The sequence below is a fragment of the Echiichthys vipera genome (assembly GCF_963691815.1).
Source record: "Echiichthys vipera genome assembly, chromosome: 14".
NCBI classification, from domain to species: Eukaryota; Metazoa; Chordata; class Actinopteri; order Perciformes; family Trachinidae; genus Echiichthys; species Echiichthys vipera.
This window is the reverse complement of record NC_139839.1, coordinates 12,501-40,000: the sequence shown is the minus strand read 5'-3', so window position 1 is coordinate 40,000 and position 27,500 is coordinate 12,501. Positions and strand designations below refer to the sequence as shown.

The 27,500-nt window shown below is 51.5% G+C and overlaps 3 protein-coding genes across 3 annotated transcripts in view; all 3 read left to right on the top strand.

The window, feature by feature from the left end:
• The window catches only part of tmprss15 (transmembrane serine protease 15), a gene marked incomplete at its 5' end in the record, with an annotated part of 21,552 nt that extends 10,193 nt beyond the window's left edge, over nucleotides 1–11,359 (top strand). The window contains 17 exons of the mRNA XM_083927179.1: nucleotides 1–114; nucleotides 1,201–1,342; nucleotides 1,560–1,649; nucleotides 2,074–2,199; nucleotides 2,529–2,672; nucleotides 3,024–3,134; nucleotides 3,387–3,510; nucleotides 3,807–3,940; nucleotides 4,080–4,422; nucleotides 5,121–5,164; nucleotides 6,188–6,256; nucleotides 6,373–6,517; nucleotides 6,677–6,858; nucleotides 8,957–9,049; nucleotides 9,762–9,901; nucleotides 10,205–10,259; nucleotides 10,588–11,359. The exon at nucleotides 1–114 is cut by the window's left edge and continues 31 nt beyond it. Of these exons, the coding sequence (XP_083783305.1) occupies nucleotides 1–114; nucleotides 1,201–1,342; nucleotides 1,560–1,649; nucleotides 2,074–2,199; nucleotides 2,529–2,672; nucleotides 3,024–3,134; nucleotides 3,387–3,510; nucleotides 3,807–3,940; nucleotides 4,080–4,422; nucleotides 5,121–5,164; nucleotides 6,188–6,256; nucleotides 6,373–6,517; nucleotides 6,677–6,858; nucleotides 8,957–9,049; nucleotides 9,762–9,901; nucleotides 10,205–10,259; nucleotides 10,588–10,883 (2,352 nt within the window). The 3' untranslated portion in view covers nucleotides 10,884–11,359. The remainder of the gene's footprint in view (nucleotides 115–1,200; nucleotides 1,343–1,559; nucleotides 1,650–2,073; nucleotides 2,200–2,528; nucleotides 2,673–3,023; nucleotides 3,135–3,386; nucleotides 3,511–3,806; nucleotides 3,941–4,079; nucleotides 4,423–5,120; nucleotides 5,165–6,187; nucleotides 6,257–6,372; nucleotides 6,518–6,676; nucleotides 6,859–8,956; nucleotides 9,050–9,761; nucleotides 9,902–10,204; nucleotides 10,260–10,587) is intronic.
• A 667-nt stretch (nucleotides 11,360–12,026) lies between these two features.
• ttc1 (tetratricopeptide repeat domain 1) lies at nucleotides 12,027–21,723 on the top strand. The gene is made up of 9 exons (XM_083927178.1): nucleotides 12,027–12,164; nucleotides 14,026–14,669; nucleotides 14,715–15,261; nucleotides 16,342–16,402; nucleotides 16,510–16,622; nucleotides 17,210–17,246; nucleotides 17,329–17,477; nucleotides 18,743–18,797; nucleotides 21,193–21,723. Exons 2-9 carry the CDS (start codon nucleotides 14,074–14,076, stop codon nucleotides 21,327–21,329), a joined length of 1,695 nt encoding a protein of 564 aa, XP_083783304.1. The 5' UTR covers nucleotides 12,027–12,164; nucleotides 14,026–14,073; the 3' UTR covers nucleotides 21,330–21,723.
• Nucleotides 21,724–23,447: 1,724 nt separating this feature from the next.
• The window catches only part of pfdn1 (prefoldin subunit 1), a 7,329-nt gene continuing 3,276 nt past the window's right edge, over nucleotides 23,448–27,500 (top strand). Inside the window, exon 1 of the mRNA XM_083927125.1 lies at nucleotides 23,448–23,505. Within this exon, the coding sequence (XP_083783251.1) occupies nucleotides 23,473–23,505 (33 nt within the window). The 5' untranslated portion in view covers nucleotides 23,448–23,472. The remainder of the gene's footprint in view (nucleotides 23,506–27,500) is intronic.

The window sequence follows — 27,500 nt, the reverse complement described above, 5'->3', positions numbered from 1 at the left end:
CTCAGAGTCCTTCTGGAGGATTCTGCCGTTACCGTGGCGTTCCAGAGAGACGGTAACTACGGCGACAACTGGAACTACGGTCAGGTGACCCTCAACCTGACCACGGAGACCACGGTCAGTGACATCACACAGGAAGTCCACACGGGTCTGTCCTCTGCTCTCTGACCTCTGAACTCTGTCCTCTGCTCTCTGACCTCTGAACTCTGTCCTCTGACCTCTGACCTCTGTCCTCTGACCTCTGAACTCTGACCTCTGACCTCTGAACTCTGACCTCTGACCTCTGTCCTCTGACCTCTGACCTCTGACCTCTGTCCTCTGACCTCCTCTGACCTCTGACCTCTGACCTCTGCCCTCTGACCTCTGAACTCTGACCTCTGTCCTCTGACCTCTGTCCTCTGACCTCTGACCTCTGACCTCTGTCCTCTGACCTCTGACCTCTGTCCTCTGTCCTCTGACCTCCTCTGACCTCTGAACTCTGACCTCTGACCTCTGTCCTCTGACCTCTGACCTCCTCTGACCTCTGACCTCTGAACTCTGACCTCTGTCCTCTGAACTCTGTCCTCTGACCTCTGACCTCTGACCTCTGACCTCTGTCCTCTGACCTCTGAACTCTGAACTCTGACCTCTGACCTCTGAACTCTGTCCTCTGACCTCTGTCCTCTGACCTCTGTCCTCTGACCTCTGAACTCTGAACTCTGTCCTCTGACCTCTGACCTCTGTCCTCTGACCTCTGTCCTCTGACCTCCTCTGACCTCTGACCTCTGACCTCTGACCTCTGTCCTCTGACCTCTGTCCTCTGACCTCTGAACTCTGACCTCTGACCTCTGACCTCTGTTCTCTGACCTCTGAACTCTGAACTCTGTCCTCTGACCTCTGACCTCTGTCCTCTGACCTCTGTCCTCTGACCTCTGACCTCTGACCTCTGTCCTCTGAACTCTGAACTCTGTCCTCTGACCTCTGACCTCTGACCTCTGTCCTCTGACCTCTGACCTCTGTCCTCTGACCTCTGTCCTCTGACCTCCTCTGACCTCTGACCTCTGACCTCTGTCCTCTGACCTCTGTCCTCTGACCTCTGAACTCTGACCTCTGTCCTCTGACCTCTGACCTCTGTTCTCTGACCTCTGAACTCTGTCCTCTGACCTCCTCTGACCCCTGACCTCTGTCCTCTGACCTTTGACCTCTGACCTTTGACCTCTGCAGGTGATCTTTGAAGCTCTGAAGGACGGAGGTCTGAGGAACGACATCGCCCTCGATGACATCACACTGACCTCTGACCCCTGTGGCCCCGCCCCCCCTGAGCCAACCAATGTACCGCCTCCGACGACCACGCCCCCTGCACCAGGTACACACAGACCACGCCCCTGCACCACGTAAACTCAGACCACGCCCCCTATGCCAGGTAAACACAGACCACGCCCCCTGCACCAGGTAAACACAGACCACGCCCCCTACATCAGGTAAACTCAGACCACGCCCCTACACACGCCCTTAGAAGCTGTATCCTATGACGCACCTGTGATGTCAGTCTGACTCCGCCCCCTCTCTTCTGATTGGTCCAGCTGACTGTGGCGGACCCGTCCACCTGTGGGAGCCAAACTCCACCTTCAGCTCGCCAAATTACCCACAATCCTACGGGAACGGGGCTCAGTGTGAGTAAACTCAGTGATCTTACCCATGATGCTTTGCTGCAGGTGTGATCTTACCCATGATGCTTTGCTGCAGGTGTGATCTTACCCATGATGCTTTGCTGCAGGTGTGATCTTACCCATGATGCTTTGCTGCAGGTGTGATCTTACCCATGATGCTTTGCTGCAGGTGTGTGATCTTACCCATGATGCTTTGCTGCAGGTGTGTGATCTTACCCATGATGCTTTGCTGCAGGTGTGTGATCTTACCCATGATGCTTTGCTGCAGGTGTGATCTTACCCATGATGCTTTGCTGCAGGTGTGTGATCTTACCCATGATGCTTTGCTGCAGGTGTGATCTTACCCATGATGCTTTGCTGCAGGTGTGATCTTACCCATGATGCTTTGCTGCAGGTGTGTGATCTTACCCATGATGCTTTGCTGCAGGTGTGTGGACGCTTCACTCCCACGCAGGAAACAACCTCCAGCTTCACTTCCTGGACTTTGACGTTGAAGCGACCTTTGACGTGGTCGAGGTGCGGGACGGGGCGGGGCCTGACTCCACCCTACTGGGTGAGGAAGTGTGTGTGTGTGTGTGTGTGTGTGTGTGTGTGTGTGTGTGTGTGTGTGTGTGTGTGTGTGTGTGTGTGTGTGTGTGTGTGTGTGTGTGTATGAGTGTGTGTGTGTGTGTGTGTGTGTGTGTGTGTGTGTGTGTGTGTGTGTGTGTGTGTGTGTGTGTGTGTGTGTGTGTGTGTGTGTATGAGTGTGTGTGTGTGTGTGTATGAGTGTGTGTGTGTGTGTGTGTGTGTGTGTGTGTGTCTGTGTGTGTGTGTATGAGTGTGTGTGTGTGTGTGTGTGTGTGTGTGTGTGTGTGTGTGTGACGTCACTCTGCTGTGTTTCAGCCGTCCTCAGTGGCAGCGAAGGCCCCGCCCACGATCTGTTCTCAACGACCAATCAGATGACAGTGTGGTTCTTGACGGACAGCTCGGGTCAAGGCCGAGGCTTCAGCGCCAACTTCAGCTCAGGGGTCGACCTGGGGTCACCAGGTGAGCGCCGCCGCCACGAGTCACACACACACACGTGACCTCTGACCCCTGTGGTCATGTGACCTCTGACCCCTGTGGTCACGTAACCTCTGACCCCTGTGGTCACGTGACCTCTGACCCCTGTGGTCACGTAACCTCTGACCCCTGTGGTGAGGAACTTCACTTCCTGACAGAAGGTTTCATAGAAGAGTCTCACAAAGTGTTTCACTGACCACGTGACGCCATTTTATTCAGAGGTCACAGGTCACAGGGTCACAGGTCACAGGGTCAAAGGTCACAGGGTCATGAGAGTGAAGAGGTCATCCCTTGGGGCGGTGATGAAGACGACTGTTGTTGTTTTTTTGTAAACAGCTGCGTGTGCAGAGGGTCAGTTCCAGTGTGGGACAGGAAGTTGTATCCATGGTAACGGTCAGTGTGACGGCGAGGTCGACTGTCCGGACGCGTCCGATGAAGCCGACTGTGGTGAGTCAGCGATTACACGGACTCTGTGTGTGGTGTTGTTGTTGTTGTTGTTTATGTGTTTACATGTTTGTTTGTTTGTTTGTTTGTTTGTTTTTCAGTTGTTTTACCTGTTTGTTTGTTTGTTTGTTTGTTTTTCAGTTGTTTTACCTGTTTGTTTGTTTGTTTGTTTGTTTTTCAGTTGTTTACATGTTTGTTTGTTTGTTTGTTTTTCAGTTGTTTACCTGTTTGTTTGTTTGTTTGTTTGTTTTTCAGTCGTGTTGCAGGGAAACAATTCCAGTCGTCTCCAGTTTCAACTTGTTTCCTCTTTGCTCACTGTGTGTGGGGACACCTGGAGCCCTCACCTGTCTGTCTTCACCTGTCAGTACCTGGGACACAGGTAACCCCCACCTGTCTGTGTCCACCTGTCAGTACCTGGGACACAGGTAACCCTCACCTGTCTGTCTTCACCTGGGACACAGGTAACCCTCACCTGTCTGTCTTCACCTGGGACACAGGTAACTCTCACCTGTCTGTCTTCATCTGTCTGTCTTCACCTGGGACACAGGTAACTCTCATCTGTCTGTCGTCACCTGTCAGTACATGGGACACAGGTAACTCTCACCTGTCTGTCTTCACCTGTCTGTCTTCACCTGGGACACAGGTAACTCTCATCTGTCTGTCTTCACCTGTCAGTACCTGGGACACAGGTTACTCTCACCTGTCTGTCTTCACCTGTCTGTCTTCACCTGTCAGTACCTGGGACACAGGTAACTCTCACCTGTCTGTCCTCACCTGTCAGTCTTCACCTGTCAGTACCTGGGACACAGGTAACCCTCACCTGTCTGTCTTCACCTGTCTGTCTTCACCTGTCTGTCTGCACCTGTCAGTACCTGGGACACAGGTAACTCTCACCTGTCTGTCCTCACCTGTCAGTCTTCACCTGTCAGTACCTGGGACACAGGTAACCCTCACCTGTCTGTCTTCACCTGTCTGTCTTCACCTGTCTGTCTTCACCTGTCAGTACCTGGGACACAGGTAACCCTCACCTGTTTGTCTTCACCTGGGACACAGGTAACCCTCACCTGTCTGTCTGCACCTGTCTGTCTGCACCTGTCTGTCTTCACCTGTCTGTCTTCACCTGGGACACAGGTAACCCTCACCTGTCTGTCTGCACCTGTCTGTCTTCACCTGTCTTTCTTCACCTGTCTGTCTGCAGGTCCGGGGAGGCCACGTTGCTGCCGGCCCGGCCCCAAGATTCACCGTTTACAACCGTCACAGTCACCAACGGAACACTGGAAACCAGTGTCAGGTACTGAAGACCAGAACCAGAACCAAGACCAGAACCAAGACCAGAACCAGAACCAGAACCAGAGCCAAGACCAGAACCAAGACCAGAACCAGAACCAAGACCAGAACCAGAACCAAGACCAGAACCAAGACCAGAACCAGAACCAGAACCAGAACCAGAGCCAAGACCAGAACCAAGACCAGAACCAAGACCAGAACCAGAACCAAGACCAGAACCAGAACCAAGATCAGAACCAAGACCAGAACCAAGACCAGAACCAGAACCAGAACCAAGACCAGAACCAAGACCAGAACCAGAACCAAGACCAGAACCAAGACCAAGACCAGAACCAAGACCAGAACCAGAACCAAGGCCAGAACCAAGACCAGAACCAGAACCAAGACCAGAACCAAGACCAGAACCAAGACCAGAACCAGAACCAGAGCCAAGACCAGAACCAAGACCAGAACCAGAACCAAGACCAGAACCAGAACCAAGACCAGAGCCAAGACCAGAACCAAGACCAGAACCAGAACCAGAGCCAAGACCAGAACCAAGACCAGAACCAGAACCAAGACCAGAACCAGAACCAAGACCAGAGCCAAGACCAGAACCAAGACCAGAACCAGAACCAGAACCAGAATCAGAACCAGAACCAAGACCAGAACCAGAACCAAGACCAGAACGTTTCATGAAGATTGTTTTTGTTGTTTTTACAGTGAAACCTGCAGCAACGTGATTTCTCTCCACTGTGACAACAAACGTGAGTTCACACACCTGAGCGACACACACCTGAGCATCACACACCTGAGCGACACACACCTGAGCGACACACACCTGAGAGACACACACCTGAGTGACACACACCTGTACGACACACACCTGTACGACACACACCTGTACGACACACACCTGAGCGACACACACCTGTACAACACACACCTGAGCGACACACACCTGAGCAACACACACCTGTACGACACACACCTGAGCGACACACACCTGTACGACACACACCTGAGCGACACACACCTGAGCAACACACACCTGTACGACACACACCTGAGCGACACACACCTGAGCGACACACACCTGTACGACACACACCTGTACGACACACACCTGTACGACACACACCTGAGTGACACACACCTGTACAACACACACCTGAGCGACACACACCTGTACGACACACACCTGAGCGACACACACCTGAGCGACACACACCTGAGCAACACACACCTGTACGACACACACCTGAGAGACACACACCTGTACGACACACACCTGAACTACACACACCTGTACAACACACACCTGAACAACACACACCTGTACAACACACACCTGAGCGACACACACCTGTATGACACACACCTGAGCGACACACACCTGAGCGACACACACCTGTACAACACACACCTGTATAACACACACCTGAGCAACACACACCTGTACAACACACACCTGTATAACACACACCTGTACAACACACACCTGAGCGACACACACCTGTACGACACACACCTGAACAACACACACCTGTACAACACACACCTGAGCGACACACACCTGTACGACACACACCTGAGCGACACACACCTGAACAACACACACCTGTACAACACACACCTGAGCGACACACACCTGAACAACACACACCTGTACAACACACACCTGAGCGACACACACCTGAACAACATACACCTGAACGACATACACCTGTACAACACACACCTGTACAACACAGGTGAGCAGGTGTTAAACATGTTTTCGTGTGTTTCAGCGTGTGGCGTTCGACAGGTGAATACCTCGATGCAGTCGGACCAATCAGCAGAGAGCGCACCTGCAGCAGGTAACGGACCTCAGCGTGAGGCTCAGACGCTGTTCAGTGTTTACAGCTGACTCATGTTTGTGTGTTTGTTTGTGTTTGTTTGTTTGTTTGTTTGTTTGTTTGTTGTCACCTGTCAGGTGAGGTCAGAGTGGTGGGCGGGGCTAACGCCGTGAAGGGGGCGTGGCCGTGGATGGTGTCTCTGCAGTGGGGGGGGCGTCACGTGTGCGGAGCGTCTGTGATTGGACGAGAGTGGCTGCTCACCGCCGCTCACTGCGTGTTCGGGTGAGACGCAGATTTATCCACAGAGAAAAGCTTTGATCACAAACAAACATAAATATATAAATGACGTGTATATAATAATAACTGGAACATATTTAAGTATATTTATATTAATATTCATATATAAATAAATAATAAAGTGAATACTGTTTTGCGGCGCAGGAAGAACGTCCACCTCCCGTTGTGGTCGGCCGTCTTCGGTCTTCTCTCTCAGAGTGACACGAACTCTGCCGACGTTCAGACCCGACGAGTCGATCGCATCGTCATCAACCCGCGATACGACCGACGCAGCAAAGAGGCCGACATCGCCATGATGCACCTGCAGCAGCCAATCAGCTTCACCCGTCAGTAACAGCAGGAAACACAGCAGCCAATCAGCTTCAGCTTCAGTAACAACAGGAAACACAGCAGCCAATCAGCTTCAGCCTCAGTAACAACAGGAAACACAGCAGCCAATCAGCTTCAGCCTCAGTAACAACAGGAAACACAGCAGCCAATCAGCTTCAGCCTCAGTAACAACAGGAAACACAGCAGCCAATCAGCTTCAGCCTCAGTAACAACAGGAAACACAGCAGCCAATCAGCTTCAGCCTCAGTAACAACAGGAAACACAGCAGCCAATCAGCTTCAGCCGTCAGTAAAAACACAGGAAACACAGCAGCCAATCAGCTTCAGCTTCAGTAACAACACAGGAAACACAGCAGCCAATCAGCTTCAGCCTCAGTAACAACAGGAAACACAGCAGCCAATCAGCTTCAGCCGTCAGTAAAAACACAGGAAACACAGCAGCCAATCAGCTTCAGCCTCAGTAACAACAGGAAACACAGCAGCCAATCAGCTTCAGCCTCAGTAACAACAGGAAACACAACAGCCAATCAGCTTCAGCCTCAGTAACAACAGGAAACACAGCAGCCAATCAGCTTCAGCCTCAGTAACAACAGGAAACACAGCAGCCAATCAGCTTCACCCGTCAGTAACAACAGGAAACACAGCAGCCAATCAGCTTCAGCCTCAGTAACAACAGGAAACACAGCATCCAATCAGCTTCAGCCTCAGTAACAACAGGAAACACAGCATCCAATAAGCTTCAGCCTCAGTAACAACAGGAAACACAGCATCCAATCAGCTTCAGCCTCAGTAACAACAGGAAACACAGCATCCAATCAGCTTCAGCCTCAGTAACAACAGGAAACACAGCATCCAATCAGCTTCAGCCTCAGTAACAACAGGAAACACAGCATCCAATCAGCTTCAGCCTCAGTAACAACAGGAAACACAGCATCCAATCAGCTTCAGCCTCAGTAACAACAGGAAACACAGCATCCAATCAGCTTCAGCCTCAGTAACAACAGGAAACACAGCAGCCAATCAGCTTCAGCCTCAGTAACAACAGGAAACACAGCATCCAATAAGCTTCAGCCTCAGTAACAACAGGAAACACAGCAGCCAATCAGCTTCAGCCTCAGTAACAACAGGAAACACAGCAGCCAATCAGCTTCAGCCTCAGTAACAACAGGAAACACAGCAGCCAATCAGCTTCAGCCTCAGTAACAACAGGAAACACAGCAGCCAATCAGCTTCAGCTTCAGTAACAACAGGAAACACAGCAGCCAATCAGCTTCAGCTTCAGTAACAACAGGAAACACAGCAGCCAATCAGCTTCAGCCTCAGTAACAACAGGAAACACAGCAGCCAATCAGCTTCAGCCTCAGTAACAACAGGAAACACAGCAGCCAATCAGCTTCAGCCTCAGTAACAACAGGAAACACAGCAGCCAATCAGCTTCAGCCTCAGTAACAACAGGAAACACAGCAGCCAATCAGCTTCAGCCTCAGTAACAACAGGAAACACAGCAGCCAATCAGCTTCAGCTTCAGTAACAACAGGAAACACAGCAGCCAATCAGCTTCAGCCTCAGTAACAACAGGAAACACAGCAGCCAATCAGCTTCAGCCTCAGTAACAACAGGAAACACAGCAGCCAATCAGCTTCAGCTTCAGTAACAACAGGAAACACAGCAGCCAATCAGCTTCAGCCTCAGTAACAACAGGAAACACAGCAGCCAATCAGCTTCAGCCTCAGTAACAACAGGAAACACAGCAGCCAATCAGCTTCAGCCTCAGTAACAACAGGAAACACAGCAGCCAATCAGCTTCAGCCTCAGTAACAACAGGAAACACAGCAGCCAATCAGCTTCAGTTTATTTATTATTTATGTATGATAGATATTATATATATTTATATAGATGTTGTTGTTGTTGTTGTTGTTGTTGTTTACAGAGCTGGTGCAGCCGCTGTGTTTACCTGCTGTTATATATTTATAGATGTTGTTGTTGTTGTTGTTGTTGTTGTTGTTTACAGAGGGGGTGCAGCCGCTGTGTTTACCTGCTGTTATATATTTATAGATGTTGTTGTTGTTGTTGTTGTTGTTGTTGTTGTTTACAGAGGGGGTGCAGCCGCTGTGTTTACCTGCTGAAGGATCAGATTTCTCAGCAGGGACTCGATGTTTGATCGCTGGATGGGGACGAGACTCTGACGGTGAGTGTGTGTGCGTGTGTGTGTGTGTGTGTGTGTGTGTGTGTGTGTGTGTGTGTGTGTGTGTGTGTGTCTGTCTGTCTGTCTGTCTGTCTGTCTGTCTGTCTGTCTGTGTGTCTGTCCTCACTTCCTGTCTGTCCTCACTTCCTGTCTGTCACTTCCTGTCTGTCCCTTCCTGTCTGTCCTCACTTCCTGTCTGTCAATTCCTGACTGTCCCTTCCTGTCTGTCCTCACTTCCTGTCTGTCACTACCTGTCTGTCACTTCCTGTCTGTCCTGACTTCCTGTCTGTCACTTCCTGATTGTCCCTTCCTGTCTGTCCTCACTTCCTGTCTGTCACTTCCTGTCTGTCACTTCCTGTCTGTCCCTTCCTGTCTGTCCCTTCCTGTCTGTCCTGACTTCCTGTCTGTCACTTCCTGTCTGTCCCTTTCTGTCTGTCCTGACTTCCTGTCTGTCCCTTCCTGTCTGTCCCTTCCTGTCTGTCCTCACTTCCTGTCTGTCCCTTCCTGTCTGTCACTTCCTGTCTGTCTCTTCCTGTCTGTCACTTCCTGACTGTCACTTCCTGTCTGTCCCTTCCTGTCTGTCCTGTCTTCCTGTCTGTCCTCATTTCCTGTCTGTCCCTTCCTGTCTGTCCCTTCCTGTCTGCCCTCACTTCCTGTCTGTCCTGACTTCCTGTCTGTCCTGACTTCCTGTCTGTCCCTTCCTGTCTGTCCCCAGGGTCCCTGCCTGACGTGCTGCAGGAGGCCGAGGTCCCCCTGGTGGTGCAGGCTGAGTGTCAGCGGCTCCTGCCTGAGCACAGCATCACTCCCAGCATGCTGTGCGCCGGCTTCCCCGAGGGGGGGGTCGACTCCTGCCAGGTAACCACCACCGCGGCGTCTCCGTCAGCTCCGCTCTCTGACGTCGTCCTCGTACACGGGAGTCTCTATCTATTAGACTCCGCCTCCTCTGACCATAACAGGGCATGTATGTGACGCTGGGGGAGGGGCGTACGTAGAGTAGCCCTGACCTTAAACAGGTTTAATGATGCTGTGTAAACGTGTTGAACATGAAACCTGTCCCTAGTGGACACTCAGAGAACTGACGCTGACCCAGCTTCCTCATTGGAGCACACAGGAATTGTGGGCGGGGCTTAGTCTCACCTGGACTCTGTTTATTCTCAGGGCGACTCTGGAGGTCCACTGATGTGTCTGCACGAGGAACACTGGACTCTGACCGGTGAGACACACACACACACACAGACACACACACACACACACACACACACACACACACACACACACACACAGACACACACACACACACACACACAGACACACACACACACACACACACACACACACACACTCAGGTGAACACACACACACACACACACACACACACACACACACACACACACACAGACACACACACACACACACACACAGACACACACACACACACACACACACACACACACACTCAGGTGAACACACACACACACACACACACACACACACACACACACACACTCTAACCCAGCTGGGCTCTGATTGGTCCCTGGCAGGTGTGACATCATTCGGCGTTGGCTGTGGTCGTCCTCAGAGACCTGGAGTCTACGCCCGCGTGTCGTCCTTCGCTGAGTGGGTCGCTGAGACCCGGCGCTCCCGGGACTCCCCGGACCCCCAGGACCCACAGGACCCAGAGGACCCACAGGACCCACAGGACCCCCAGGACCCCCAGGACCCCCAGGACCCCCAGGACCCCCAGGACCCACAGGACCCCCAGGACCCACAGGACCCCCAGGACCCACAGGACCCCCAGGACCCCCAGGACCCAGAGAGACCAGGTTTAAGTGTTTAGACCCGGGTCCTCAGAGGCCTGAGATCGTCCCGTCAGCGTCTGAAGGAGCTGTGATTCTGAATAATCTCATGATAAAAATAATGAGTAAAGTTTTAGATATCGAGGTTTTAAGACGACGACAGTTTCATTTAAAACTGACGAAAAAAGATTTTTAACAACTTTTTTTTCTTTCGTCTGTAAAAAAAAATCACAAAAACAAGATTTTAGTTCATTTTGTCTTTAAGGTGAAAAACATGAAAATGAAGCTGAAAGGGATTTAAAATAAAAATAAAAATATATTTATATTGATCAGGGTTCCTGCACCTTCATATACTTTATATTTATATAAATTTAAGTATATATATATATTTATATATATATATATATATAAGTAATAATGATGCAAATGATTGGATCTTCATGTCGTCACAGTTAAGTTTCATTGTTGTAACTTTATTAAATTATATTAAAAGTTTTTGGGGAAGATTAATAAACATCAGATACAATGTGTTTTAATATTATTAATATTAATGTTGTTAATGTTATTAATGATAATCCTATAAATAAATGTGTTTCATTTCCCTGTGTTTAAAAGTCACTTTAATAATCTTTTTGTATTCAGAGTTTAATTCGTATTAATGTTGCGTTTGGTTCTTTATTAAAGCGCTGACGTGTTTCTGTAGTTTTGGTTTAATGTTTTATTAATATTTAAATAAAATTATTCTGTGATTAAACGTTTATAAATATAAATCTTCATGTTTTTTTTACTTTTTTCTCTAAAATTCTTTAGATATTTGAACCTTTTATTAAATGTGATTAAAATGGTTAAAAATCACTTTTTCATGAACTAAAATGAACAAAAAGTTCATTATGTCAAAAAAAGTCATTTATTCATTTTTAATTTTGTATCTTTATTTTATTTTTTATATTTTTATATTTATTTATTTTGTATCTTTATTTTATTTTTTATATTTTTATATTTATTTATTTTGTATCTTTAATTTATTTTTTATACTTTTATATTTATTTATTTTGTATCTTTATTTTATTTTTTATATTTTTATATTTATTTATTTTGTATCTTTAGAAAGAATAAATAAAACGCAGACTCTGTCGTCACATCCGGTCTGATCCGGCAGGGCACGCTTTAAACCAGCGAAGAAGAAACAGACTCTGTCGTCATATCCGGTCTAATCCAGCAGGAACACATTGTAAACCGGCGAAGAAGAAGCAGAGCCGGAAGTGACAGGAGGATCTCCGGCAGGCTAACGCTGTTAGCTGTTAGCTGTTAGCTGTTAGCAGGTAGGAAAACAACGCGTTTTTAATGTTTTTAACGTTTTTAGTTCATATTTCTGTGTCTCGCGCTTACAGGGATGACGTCACACTGACCGTGGGTGCTGTCAGCGGTTAGCATGTTAGCATGTTAGCATGTTAGCTGGTCATTAGCTCCGTTTATCAACCTGCGGATTTATTTATGTCTCTGCTGTTTCAGAATAAAACCGCAACATTCAGAATAAACAGGAAAGAAAAGTATATATATATATATTAGTTTAATAATATTCATTTATAAGTGTGTATATTAGTTCATAAACATATACATTAATTCATAAATGTGTATATATTAGTTCATAAACATATACATTAATTCATAAATGTGTATATTAGTTCATAAACATATACATTAATTCATAAATGTATATATTAGTTCATAAGCATATACATTAATTCATAAATGTATATATTAGTTCATAAACATATACATTAATTCATAAATGTGTATATTAGTTCATAAATGAAGCTTCATTCAGACGTTGTTAAAGTTTCTCTTCACAAATGATTTCACACTTTCAAGCAAATGTTTCTACATTAGAAACATTACATTATCATCAACAGTGATATTAGTGTTATTGTTATGGTGTTATAGTGTTATTGTTCTGGTGTTATAGTGTTATTGTTCTGGTGTTCTAGTGTTATTGTTATGGTGTTCTAGTGTTATTGTTCTGGTGTTCTAGTGTTATTGTTATGGTGTTTTAGTGTTATTGTTCTGGTGTTATAGTATTAATACGTAATAATAGTTAATAAGTGTTATTAGAATTAATCTAGTATTATTCTAGTGTTATTAGTATAATAGTATTACTATTGTACTGGCTGTTGCTGGTTGTCAGGGTCGTCTGTTGCTGGTTGCCACGGTCGTCTGTTGCTGGTTGCCAGGGTCGTCTGTTGCTGGTTGCCAGGGTCGTCTGTTGCTGGTTGCCAGGGTCGTCTGTTGCTGGTTGCCAGGGTCGTCTGTTGCTGGTTGTCAGGGTCGTCTGTTGCTGGTTGCCAGGGTCGTCTGTTGCTGGTTGCCAGGGTCGGCTGTTGCTGGTTGCCACGGTCGTCTGTTGCTGGTCGTCTGTTGCTGGTTGCCAGGGTCGTCTGTTGCTGGTTGCCAGGGTCGTCTGTTGCTGGTTGCCAGGGTCGTCTGTTGCTGGTTGCCAGGGTCGTCTGTTGCTGGTTGCCAGGGTCGTCTGTTGCTGGTTGTCAGGGTCGTCTGTTGCTGGTTGCCACGGTCGTCTGTTGCTGGTTGCCAGGGTCGTCTGTTGCTGGTTGCCAGGGTCGTCTGTTGCTGGTTGCCAGGGTCGTCTGTTGCTGGTTGCCAGGGTCGTCTGTTGCTGGTTGTCAGGGTCGTCTGTTGCTGGTTGCCAGGGTCGTCTGTTGCTGGTTGCCAGGGTCGGCTGTTGCTGGTTGCCACGGTCGTCTGTTGCTGGTCGTCTGTTGCTGGTTGCCAGGGTCGTCTGTTGCTGGTTGCCAGGGTCGTCTGTTGCTGGTTGCCAGGGTCGTCTGTTGCTGGTTGCCAGGGTCGTCTGTTGCTGGTTGCCAGGGTCGTGTGTTGCTGACTCATGATGAGAGCTGATGGACTCAGCTGCAGACCGGCTCACGTTAAACACTGTTGAGAATTCACTGATTAGTTAAATCAGGGTTTCCTGTTTGATTCATCACTGACACACTCACACAAACCTGGCAACCCACCTGAACATAAACCTGGCAACCAACCAACAAACCTGGCAACCAACCAACAAACCTGGCAACCCGACTGCTGGAGTTCTTTTTTGTTGTTGAGACGATCTTGAGATGGAGCCGTTCTGCTCGTCCCCTGATGTTTGTTTCTTCTTTTCTGTTTAAGGTGAAACTTTCATCTCATGAGCTCAACTGAGAGAAACAGAGCTTCAGCATGAGCAGCCGGGGCCACCAGGAGGAGCAGGAGGAGCAGGGAGACAGGCTGCAGGGAGACAGGCTGCAGGGAGACAGGCTGCAGGGAGACAGGCTGCAGGGAGACAGGCTGCAGGCAGACAGGCTGCAGGGAGACAGGCTGCAGGGAGACAGGCTGCAGGCAGACAGGCTGCAGGCAGACAGGCTGCAGGCAGACAGGCTGCAGGGAGACAGGCTGCAGGGAGACAGGCTGCAGGGAGACAGGCTGCAGGCAGACAGGCTGCAGCAGGAGCAGGAGGAGGAGGAGGACTTCTACGACTGCCAGGAGACCGTGGAGCCTCCGGGCACAAGAGGAGGACAAGAGCTGCACTTTAGAACTGACACAGGACACATGCAGGGAGACAGGCTGCAGGGAGACAGGCTGCAGGGAGACAGGCTGCAGGAGGAGCAGGGAGACAGGCTGCAGGAGGAGGAGCAGGGAGACAGGCTGCAGGAGGAGCAGGGAGACAGGCTGCAGGAGGAGCAGGGAGACAGGCTGCAGGAGGAGGAGCAGGAGCAGGGAGACAGGCTGCAGGAGGAGCAGGGAGACAGGCTGCAGGAGGAGCAGGGAGACAGGCTGCAGGAGGAGCAGGGAGACAGGCTGCAGGAGGAGCAGGGAGACAGGCTGCAGGAGGAGCAGGGAGACAGGCTGCAGGAGGAGGAGCAGGGAGACAGGCTGCAGGAGGAGCAGGGAGACAGGTTGCAGGAGGAGGAGCAGGGAGACAGGCTGCAGGAGGAGGAGCAGGGAGACAGGTTGCAGGAGGAGCAGCAGGGAGACAGGCTGCAGGAGGAGCAGGGAGACAGGCTGCAGGGAGACAGGCTGCAGGAGGAGCAGGGAGACATGCTGCAGGAGGAGGAGCAGGGAGACAGGCTGCAGGAGGAGGAGCAGGGAGACAGGCTGCAGGAGGAGGCGCAGGGAGACAGGCTGCAGGAGGAGCAGGGAGACAGGCTGCAGGAGGAGGAGCAGGGAGACAGGCTGCAGGAGGAGGAGCAGGGAGACAGGCTGCAGGAGGAGCAGGGAGACAGGCTGCAGGGAGACAGGCTGCAGGAGGAGGAGCAGCAGGGAGACAGGCTGCAGGACTCAGACTCAGACTCAGAGATGAAGGAGGTGGAGGTGGACGATGAATACCTGAAGGAGGTGGAGAAGGAGCTGACGGAGGAGGAGAGAGAGGTACGTCCTTAAAGACCAGAACCAGGTCCTAATGAACCAGGACCAGGTCCTGATGACCCAGGACCAGGTCTTAATGACCCAGGACCAGGTCCTAATGACCCAGGACCAGGTCCTGATGACCCAGGACCAGGTCTTAATGACCCAGGACCAGGTCTTAATGACCCAGGACCAGGTCCTAATGACCCAGGACCAGGTCTTAATGACCCAGGAGCAGGTCCTAATGACCCAGGACCAGGTCTTAATGACCCAGGACCAGGTCCTAATGACCCAGGACCAGGTCCTGATGACCCAGGACCAGGTCTTAATGACCCAGGACCAGGTCTTAATGACCCAGGACCAGGTCCTGATGACCCAGGACCAGGTCTTAATGACCCAGGACCAGGTCCTAATGACCCAGGACCAGGTCCTGATGACCCAGGACCAGGTCTTAATGACCCAGGACCAGGTCCTGATGACCCAGGACCAGGTCCTGATGACCCAGGACCAGGTCCTAATGACCCAGGACCAGGTCTTAATGACCCAGGACCAGGTCCTCATAAACCAGGACCAGGTCTTAATGACCCAGGACCAGGTCCTAATGACCCAGGACCAGGTCTTAATGACCCAGGACCAGGTCCTGATGACCCAGGACCAGGTCTTAATGACCCAGGACCAGGTCTTAATGACCCAGGACCAGGTCCTGATGACCCAGGACCAGGTCCTAATGACCCAGGACCAGGTCCTAATGACCCAGGACCAGGTCCTAATGACCCAGGACCAGGTCTTAATGACCCAGGACCAGGTCCTGATGACCCAGGACCAGGTCCTAATGACCCAGGACCAGGTCTTAATGACCCAGGACCAGGTCCTAATGACCCAGGACCAGGTCCTAATGACCCAGGACCAGGTCTTAATAAACCAGGACCAGGTCCTAATGACCCAGGACCAGGTCCTAATGACCCAGGACCAGGTCTTAATAAACCAGGACCAGGTCCTAATGACCCAGGACCAGGTCCTAATGACCCAGGACCAGGTCCTGATGACCCAGGACCAGGTCTTAATGACCCAGGACCAGGTCTTAATGAGCCCTGTGTGTTTCAGAGTCGACGGCAGCAAAGTTTGAGTCTGAAGGAAAAAGGAAACGTTCAGTTTAAAGCTGCAGGTGAGTGACATCATCACATCACATGACCTCCTGTATAAACCGGTCTGAACCAGTTTAAACAGTATGAACAGGGCTGATCCGGTCTGACCCGGTTTGTGTCCCTGCAGAGTGGCGTGCGGCGGAGCGCAGCTACACGGAGGCGTTGGGTTTCTGTCCCGTTTGTTTCAGCAGAGAACGATCGGTGCTGTTCTCCAACAGAGCTGCTGCAAGACTGCACCTGGTAACCAGCTACACGCTAGCAACAGGCTAACAACAGGCTAACAACAGGCCAACACAGAGGCTGACAACAGGCTAACAACAGGCTAACAACATGCTAACACAGAGGCTGACAACAGGCTAACAACATGCTAACAACATGCTTACACAGAGGCTAACAACACACTAACACAGAGGCTAACAACAGGCTAACACAGAGGCTGACAACAGGCTAACAACATGCTCACACAGAGGCTAACAACATGCTAACACAGAGGCTGACAACAGGCTAACACAGACGCTGACACAGAGACTAACAACATGCTTACACAAAGGCTGACAACATGCTAACACAGAGGCTGACAACAGGCTAACACAGAGGCTGACAACAGGCTAACACAGAGGCTAACAACAGGCTAACACAGAGGCTGACAACATGCTAACAACATGCTAACACAGAGGCTGACAACAGGCTAACAACACACTAACACAGAGGCTAACAACACACTAACACGGAGGCTAACAACACACAAACACGCCAACAACACGTTAACACAATGCTAACACCATGCTAACACAGATGCTAACCTGCTAAACTTGTGTCTCTGCCAGGACCTGAAGGACCAGGCGATCTCCGACTGCTCCAGAGGTGAGTGATGACATCATTCTTTACCTGTTCACAGGGTCACTGGCTGCTCTGTGTTCTGATTGGTTGCCTGTGGTTGCCATAGCGATAGCGCTGAATCCAGAATATGTGCGGGCCGTGCTGAGGAGGGCGGAGCTCTACGAGCAGACGGACAAACTGGACGAGGCTCTGGAGGACTACAAGAAGGTTCTGGACCTGGACCCGAACCAGACCAGCGCCAGGCAGGCCCTCATGGTGAGTTCACTGACCTCTGACACGTCTGCGTGGTGAGTTCACTGACCTCTGACACGTCTGCGTGGTGAGTTCACTGACCTCTGACACGTCTGCGTGGTGAGTTCACTGACCTCTGACACGTCTGCGTGGTGAGTTCACTGACCTCTGACACGTCTGCGTGGTGAGTTCACTGACCTCTGACACGTCTGCGTGGTGAGTTCACTGACCTCTGACACGTCTGAGTCTCACCTGACGTCAAATATAAAAACTCTGAACCAGAAACAAACTGTCAGACTCTAACCTGTCTCTCTCTCTCCACCTGTCTGTCTGCACCTGTCTCTCTCTCTCCACCTGTCTGTCTGCACCTGTCTGTCTGCACCTGTCTGTCTGTCTGCACCTGTCTGTCTGCACCTGTCTGTCTGTCTGCACCTGTCTGTCTGTCTGCACCTGTCTGTCTGTCTGCACCTGTCTGTCTGTCTGCACCTGTCTGTCTGTCTGCACCTGTCTGTCTGCACCTGTCTGTATGTCTGCACCTGTCTGTCCGTCTGCACCTGTCTGTCTGCACCTGTCTGTCTGTCTGCACCTGTCTCTCTCTCTCCACCTGTCTGTCTGCACCTGTCTGTCTGTCTGCACCTGTCTGTCTGTCTGCACCTGTCTGTCTGTCTGCACCTGTCTGTCTGCACCTGTCTGTCTGTCTGCACCTGTCTGTCTGTCTCTCCCTCTGCACCTGTCTGTCTCTGTCTGTCTGCACCTGTCTGTCTGTCTGCACCTGTCTGTCTGTCTGCACCTGTCTGTCTGCACCTGTCTGTATGTCTGCACCTGTCTGTCCGTCTGCACCTGTCTGTCTGTCTGCACCTGTCTGTCTCTGTCTGTCTGCACCTGTCTGTCTGTCTGCACCTGTCTGTCTGCACCTGTCTGTATGTCTGCACCTGTCTGTCCGTCTGCACCTGTCTGTCTGCACCTGTCTGTCTGTCTGCACCTGTCTCTCTCTCTCCACCTGTCTGTCTGCACCTGTCTGTCTGTCTGCACCTGTCTGTCTGTCTGCACCTGTCTGTCTGTCTGCACCTGTCTGTCTGCACCTGTCTGTCTGTCTGCACCTGTCTGTCTGCACCTGTCTGTCTGTCTCTCCCTCTGCACCTGTCTGTCTCTGTCTGTCTGCACCTGTCTGTCTGTCTGCACCTGTCTGTCTGTCTGCACCTGTCTGTCTGTCTCTGTCTGTCTGCACCTGTCTGTCTGTCTGCACCTGTCTGTCTGTCTCTGTCTGTCTGCACCTGTCTGTCTCTCAGAGGCTGCCTCAGCAGATTCAGGAGAGGAATGAGAAGTTGAAGGAGGAGATGATGAGTACGTACTGCACCTGAACGCATCACCAAACCCTCGCCATCCGCACGTCATCCGCACGCCATCCACACGCTTCCACACGCTTCCACACGCCATCAGGACGCCATCCGCACGCCATCCACACGCCAACAACACGCCATCCACACGCCAACAACACGCCATCCACACGCCATCCACACGCCATCCACACGCCATCCACACACCATCAGCACGCCATCCACACACCATCCACACACCATCCACACACCATCCACACGCTTCCACACGCCATCAGGACGCCATCAGGACGCCATCAGCACGCCATCCACACGCCATCCACACGCCATCCACACGCTTCCACACGCTTCCACACGCCATCAGGACGCCATCAGCACGCCATCCACACACCATCCACACGCCATCAGCACGCCAACAACACGGCATCCACACGGCATCCACACGGCATCCACACGCCATCAGCACGCCATCAGCACGCCAACAACACGCCATCCACACGCCATCCACACGCCATCCACACGCCATCCACACGCCATCCACACGCTTCCACACGCCATCCACACGGCATCCACACGCTTCCACACGCCATCCACACACCATCAGCACGCCATCAGCACGCCATCCACACGCCATCCACACGCCATCCACACGCCATCAGCACGCCATCAGGACGCCATCAGCACACCATCCACACGCCATCCACACGCCATCCACACGCCATCCACACGCCATCCACACGCCATCCACACACCATCCACACGCCATCCACACACCATCCACACGCCATCCACACACCATCCACACACCATCCACACACCATCCACACGCCATCCACACACCATCCACACGCTTCCACACGCCATCCACACACCATCAGCACGCCATCAGCACGCCATCCACACGCCATCCACACGCCATCCACACGCCATCCACACGCCATCCACACACCATCCACACGCCATCCACACACCATCCACACGCCATCCACACGCCATCCACACGCCATCCACACACCATCCACACACCATCCACACGCTTCCACACGCCATCCACACGCCATCCACACACCATCCACACGCTTCCACACACCATCCACACACCATCCACACACCATCCACACGCCATCCACACACCATCCACACGCCATCCACACACCATCCACACGCCATCCACACGCCATCCACACACCATCCACACGCCATCCACACACCATCCACACGCCATCCACACGCCATCCACACACCATCCACACACCATCCACATGCCATCCACACACCATCAGCACGCCATCCACACACCATCAGCACGCCATCCACACACCATCAGCACGCCATCCACACGCTTCCACACGCCATCCACACACCATCAGCACGCCATCCACACACCATCCACACACCATCCACACACCATCCACACACCATCCACACACCATCCACACGCCATCCACACACCATCCACACGCCATCCACACACCATCCACACGCTTCCACACACCATCCACACACCATCCACACACCATCCACACACCATCCACACGCCATCCACACACCATCCACACGCTTCCACACACCATCCACACGCCATCCACACGCCATCCACACACCATCCACACGCTTCCACACACCATCCACACGCCATCCACACGCCATCCACACACCATCCACACGCCATCCACACGCCAACAACACACCATCAGCACGCCATCCACACGCCATCCACACGCCAACAACACGCCATCAGCACGCCATCCACACGCCATCCACACACCATCCACACACCATCAGCACGCCATCCACACAGGACACATCACCAGCTTTTGTTATTCATTTACCTCTGACCCGTGACCTTTAACCTCTGACCCGTGACCTTTAACCTCTGACCCGTGATCTCTGACCCGTGACCTTTAACCTCTGACTCGTGACCTTTAACCTCTGACCGTGATCTCTGACCCGTGACCTTTTACCTCTGACCCATGACCTTTAACCTCTGACTCGTGACCTCTGACCTTTAACCTCTGACCCGTGACCTTTAACCTCTGACCCGTGATCTCTGACCCATGACCTTTAACCTCTGACCCGTGACCTTTAACCTCTGACCCGTGACCTTTAACCTCTGACCCATGACCTTTAACCTGTGACCTCTGACCCATGACCTTTAACCTCTGACTCGTGACCTCTGACCGTGACCTTTAACCTGTGACCTTTAACCTCTGACCCGTGACCTTTAACCTCTGACCCCGGACCTTTAACCTCTGACTCGTGACCTCTGACCTTTAACCCGTGACCTTTAACCTCTGACCCGTGACCTTTAACCTCTGACCCATGACCTTTAACCTCTGACCCATGACCTTTAACCTCTGACCCGTGACCTTTAACCTCTGACCGTGACCTCTGACCTGCAGGTAAACTGAAGGAGCTGGGGAACTTGGTCCTGAGGCCGTTTGGACTTTCCACCAGTAACTTCCAGGTGAACCAGGACACGGACACGGGCTCCTACTCCGTCAACTTCATCCAGAACCCCAACAACAACAACAGATGACCCCACAACAACAACAACAACAACAACAACAGGTGACCCCACAACAACAACAACAACAACAGATGACCCCACAACAACAACAACAACAACAACAGATGACCCCACAACAACAACAACAACAACAGATGACCCCACAACAACAACAACAACAGATGACCCCACAACAACAACAACAACAGATGACCCCACAACAACAACAACAACAACAACAGATGACCCCACAACAACAACAACAACAACAGGTGACCCCACAACAACAACAACAACAGATGACCCCACAACAACAACAACAACAGATGACCCCACAACAACAACAACAACAACAACAGATGACCCCACAACAACAACAACAGGTGACCCCACAACAACAACAGATGACCCCACAACAACAACAGATGACCCCACAACAACAACAACAACAACAACAGATGACCCCACAACAACAACAACAACAACAACAACAGATGACCCCACAACAACAACAACAACAACAACAGATGACCCCACAACAACAACAACAACAGATGACCCCACAACAACAACAACAGATGACCCCACAACAACAACAACAACAGGTGACCCCACAACAACAACAGATGACACAACAACAACACCACCAGGTGACCCCACAACAACAACAACAACAGATGACATCACAGCTGCACCAATGACGTCACAGCGACCTCGTGTGCGTGTTCAGATGAAGCGTGTTTACTTCCTGTTTGTTTACCTTCAGAGGATCAACAGCCGGCCAATGGGGTCGCTGGAAACCCAGTGACATCATCAGAGTTGGACGTTCGTCTTGTGTGAATGAAGTTTGTTTGATTCACGAGGTCAAAAATAAATAAACACAAAGTTAATTCTGCTGTAAACAAACATGTTTACTGTTTGTTTATTTACGTGTTCCTCACTTTACGACACACACACACACACACACACACACACAGACACACACACACACACACACACACACACACACACACACACACACACACACACACACACAGAGACAGACAGACACACACACACACACACACACACACACACACACACACACACACAGAGACAGACAGACACACACACACACACACATACACATACACACACACACACACACACAGACACACACAGACAGACAGACACACACACACACACACAGACAGACAGACGCACACACACACACACACAGACAGACAGACACACAAAGAGACAGACACACACACAGAGACAGACAGACACACACACACATACACATACACACACACACACACACACACAGAGACACACAGACACACTCACACACACAGACAGACACACACACACACACACACACACACACACACAGAGACAGACAGACACACACACACACACACACACACACACAGAGACAGACACACACACACACACACACACACAGAGACAGACACACACACACACATGATCTATAATAAAATAAACACAAATGCAGTTAAACAGTTTACAGTCACACACGGAAACAAACGTGGATAAAATGAGGAGTTTCAGAGAAACAAGATCAATTCTAAACAACAACAAATAAATATAAATATTAAAGTAATAAACACAATAAATACATATAAATATTAAAGTAATAAACACAATAAATAAATATAAATATTAAAGTAATAAACACAATAAATAAATAAAGTTAAAACCAAACTAATTCAAATATAAATGTTCTTTTTCCTTTTTATCAGTTCAAAGATTTTTATGAACTCTTTCGTGTCTAAATATAAAAATTTAACAGAAATGATGAAAATCTGCAGCTGGAAACACTCTTCAACAAACAAACAACAACACAAACCCAAACAACAACACAAACACAAACAACAACAACACAAACACAAACAACAACAACACAAACACAAACAACAACAGGGGAAATGTGCGGTCTTTGTATAATTTATATATTAATTAATTTATAAAATGTTTCACCTGAAACAGATGAAACACAAAGACACTGGACATGTTTAATAATCCAGAGGAGATCGACTTGTAATGTTTTGTTTACATCGTTAATTTAAATAAATAAATAAATAAAAACTTTAGAGGCTTTTATTTTGTTAACGGAAGACGACTGACTGACTTCCTCGCGCATGCGCAGTGTGTGTATCAGGATCAGAAGATGGCGGCGCCCGTAGACCTCGAGCTGAAGAAGGTAAAGGTTTAAATTTGATTTGTTTATTTTTATGAATTATAATAATTATGTACACACGCACGCGCGTCACCTGCTGGTGTCTGAGCGCGCGCTCCCTGTGGACCAATCAACAGCTGCTTCACTATCGTTAGCGGTTAGCTTAGCAACACTGCATGCTAACAGCGGAGCTAACCGCATACAGCGGAGCTAACTGTTAGCACGAGGAGCTAATCCACCGGACAGTCCCTGTAGTCTGGTCCAGGTGTTCCCCTCAGAGTGAGACCTCCTCCCTGTAGTCCGGTCCAGGTGTTCCCCTCAGAGTGAGACCTCCTCCCTCTAGTCCGGTCCAGGTGTTCCCCTCAGAGTGAGACCTCCTCCCTGTAGTCTGGTCCAGGTGTTCCCCTCAGAGTGAGACCTCCTCCCTGTAGTCCGGTCCAGGTGTTCCCCTCAGAGTGAGACCTCCTCTCTGTAGTCTGGTCCAGGTGTTCCCCTCAGAGTGAGACCTCCTCCCTGTAGTCCGGTCCAGGTGTTCCCCTCAGAGTGAGACCTCCTCCCTGTAGTCCGGTCCAGGTGTTCCCCTCAGAGTGAGACCTCCTCCCTGTAGTCTGGTCCAGGTGTTCCCCTCAGAGTGAGACCTCCTCCCTGTAGTCCGGTCCAGGTGTTCCCCTCAGAGTGAGACCTCCTCCCTGTAGTCTGGTCCAGGTGTTCCCCTCAGAGTGAGACCTCCTCCCTGTAGTCTGGTCCAGGTGTTCCCCTCAGAGTGAGACCTCCTCCCTGTAGTCTGGTCCAGGTGTTCCCCTCAGAGTGAGACCTCCTCCCTGTAGTCTGGTCCAGGTGTTTCCCTCAGAGTGAGACCTCCTCCCTGTAGTCCGGTCCAGGTGTTCCCCTCAGAGTGAGACCTCCTCCCTGTAGTCCGGTCCAGGTGTTTCTGTCAGAGTGAGACCTCCTCCCTGTAGTCCGGTCCAGGTGTTCCCCTCAGAGTGAGACCTCCTCCCTGTAGTCTGGTCCAGGTGTTCCCCTCAGAGTGAGACCTCCTCCCTGTAGTCTGGTCCAGGTGTTCCCCTCAGAGTGAGACCTCCTCCCTGTAGTCTGGTCCAGGTGTTCCCCTCAGAGTGAGACCTCCTCCCTGTAGTCTGGTCCAGGTGTTCCCCTCAGAGTGAGACCTCCTCCCTGTAGTCCGGTCCAGGTGTTCCCCTCAGAGTGAGACCTCCTCCCTGTAGTCTGGTCCAGGTGTTCCCCTCAGAGTGAGACCTCCTCCCTGTAGTCTGGTCCAGGTGTTCCCCTCAGAGTGAGACCTCCTCCCTGTAGTCTGGTCCAGGTGTTTCCCTCAGAGTGAGACCTCCTCCCTGTAGTCTGGTCCAGGTGTTCCCCTCAGAGTGAGACCTCCTCCCTGTAGTCTGGTCCAGGTGTTCCCCTCAGAGTGAGACCTCCTCCCTGTAGTCTGGTCCAGGTGTTTCCCTCAGAGTGAGACCTCCTCCCTGTAGTCCGGTCCAGGTGTTCCCCTCAGAGTGAGACCTCCTCCCTGTAGTCCGGTCCAGGTGTTTCTGTCAGAGTGAGACCTCCTCCCTGTAGTCCGGTCCAGGTGTTCCCCTCAGAGTGAGACCTCCTCCCTGTAGTCTGGTCCAGGTGTTCCCCTCAGAGTGAGACCTCCTCCCTGTAGTCTGGTCCAGGTGTTCCCCTCAGAGTGAGACCTCCTCCCTGTAGTCTGGTCCAGGTGTTCCCCTCAGAGTGAGACCTCCTCCCTGTAGTCTGGTCCAGGTGTTCCCCTCAGAGTGAGACCTCCTCTCTGTAGTCTGGTTCAGGTGTTCCCCTCAGAGTGAGACCTCCTCCCTGTAGTCTGGTCCAGGTGTTTCCCTCAGAGTGAGACCTCCTCCCTGTAGTCCGGTCCAGGTGTTCCCCTCAGAGTGAGACCTCCTCCCTGTAGTCCGGTCCAGGTGTTCCCCTCAGAGTGAGACCTCCTCCCTGTAGTCCGGTCCAGGTGTTCCCCTCAGAGTGAGACCTCCTCCCTGTAGTCTGGTCCAGGTGTTCCCGTCAGAGTGAGACCTCCTCCCTGTAGTCCAGGTGTTCCCCTCAGAGTGAGACCTCCTCCCTGTAGTCCGGTCCAGGTGTTCCCCTCAGAGTGAGACCTCCTCCCTGTAGTCCGGTCCAGGTGTTCCCCTCAGAGTGAGACCTCCTCCCTGTAGTCTGGTCCAGGTGTTCCCCTCAGAGTGAGACCTCCTCCCTGTAGTCCGGTCCAGGTGTTCCCCTCAGAGTGAGACCTCCTCCCTGTAGTCTGGTCCATGTGTTCCTCTCAGAGTGAGACCTCCTCCCTGTAGTCCGGTCCAGGTGTTCCCCTCAGAGTGAGACCTCCTCCCTGTAGTCCAGGTGTTCCCCTCAGAGTGAGACCTCCTCCCTGTAGTCCGGTCCAGGTGTTCCCCTCAGAGTGAGACCTCCTCCCTGTAGTCCGGTCCAGGTGTTCCCCTCAGAGTGAGACCTCCTCCCTGTAGTCCAGGTGTTCCCCTCAGAGTGAGACCTCCTCCCTGTAGTCCAGGTGTTCCCCTCAGAGTGAGACCTCCTCCCTGTAGTCCGGTCCAGGTGTTCCCCTCAGAGTGAGACCTCCTCCCTGTAGTCCGGTCCAGGTGTTCCCCTCAGAGTGAGACCTCCTCCCTGTAGTCCGGTCCAGGTGTTCCCCTCAGAGTGAGACCTCCTCCCTGTAGTCCGGTCCAGGTGTTCCCCTCAGAGTGAGACCTCCTCCCTGTAGTCCAGGTGTTCCCCTCAGAGTGAGACCTCCTCCCTGTAGTCCGGTCCAGGTGTTCCCCTCAGAGTGAGACCTCCTCCCTGTAGTCCGGTCCAGGTGTTCCCCTCAGAGTGAGACCTCCTCCCTGTAGTCCGGTCCAGGTGTTCCCCTCAGAGTGAGACCTCCTCCCTGTAGTCTGGTCCAGGTGTTCCCCTCAGAGTGAGACCTCCTCCCTGTAGTCCGGTCCAGGTGTTCCCCTCAGAGTGAGACCTCCTCTCTGTAGTCTGGTCCAGGTGTTCCCCTCAGAGTGAGACCTCCTCCCTGTAGTCCGGTCCAGGTGTTCCCCTCAGAGTGAGACCTCCTCCCTGTAGTCCGGTCCAGGTGTTCCCCTCAGAGTGAGACCTCCTCCCTGTAGTCTGGTCCAGGTGTTCCCCTCAGAGTGAGACCTCCTCCCTGTAGTCCGGTCCAGGTGTTCCCCTCAGAGTGAGACCTCCTCCCTGTAGTCTGGTCCATGTGTTCCTCTCAGAGTGAGACCTCCTCCCTGTAGTCCGGTCCAGGTGTTCCCCTCAGAGTGAGACCTCCTCCCTGTAGTCCGGTCCAGGTGTTCCCCTCAGAGTGAGACCTCCTCCCTGTAGTCCGGTCCAGGTGTTCCCCTCAGAGTGAGACCTCCTCCCTGTAGTCTGGTCCAGGTGTTCCCCTCAGAGTGAGACCTCCTCCCTGTAGTCCAGGTGTTCCCCTCAGAGTGAGACCTCCTCCCTGTAGTCCAGGTGTTCCCCTCAGAGTGAGACCTCCTCCCTGTAGTCCGGTCCAGGTGTTCCCCTCAGAGTGAGACCTCCTCCCTGTAGTCCGGTCCAGGTGTTCCCCTCAGAGTGAGACCTCCTCCCTGTAGTCCGGTCCAGGTGTTCCCCTCAGAGTGAGACCTCCTCCCTGTAGTCCGGTCCAGGTGTTCCCCTCAGAGTGAGACCTCCTCCCTGTAGTCCGGTCCAGGTGTTCCCCTCAGAGTGAGACCTCCTCCCTGTAGTCTGGTCCAGGTGTTCCCCTCAGAGTGAGACCTCCTCCCTGTAGTCCAGGTGTTCCCCTCAGAGTGAGACCTCCTCTCTGTAGTCTGGTCCAGGTGTTCCCCTCAGAGTGAGACCTCCTCCCTGTAGTCCGGTCCAGGTGTTCCCCTCAGAGTGAGACCTCCTCCCTGTAGTCCAGGTGTTCCCCTCAGAGTGAGACCTCCTCTCTGTAGTCCGGTCCAGGTGTTCCCCTCAGAGTGAGACCTCCTCCCTGTAGTCCGGTCCAGGTGTTCCCCTCAGAG

Coding starts and splice junctions, on each gene's coding strand:
- ttc1 (XM_083927178.1), top strand. CDS start 14,074: ATGAGCAGCCGGGGCCACCAGGAGGAGCAGGAGGAGCAGGGAGACAGG. Junction 14,670..14,714: donor GAGGAGCAGGGAGACAGGCT/GCAGGAGGAGCA, acceptor GCAGGGAGACAG/GCTGCAGGAGGAGCAGGGAG. Junction 18,798..21,192: donor GTTGAAGGAGGAGATGATGA/GTACGTACTGCA, acceptor TCTGACCTGCAG/GTAAACTGAAGGAGCTGGGG.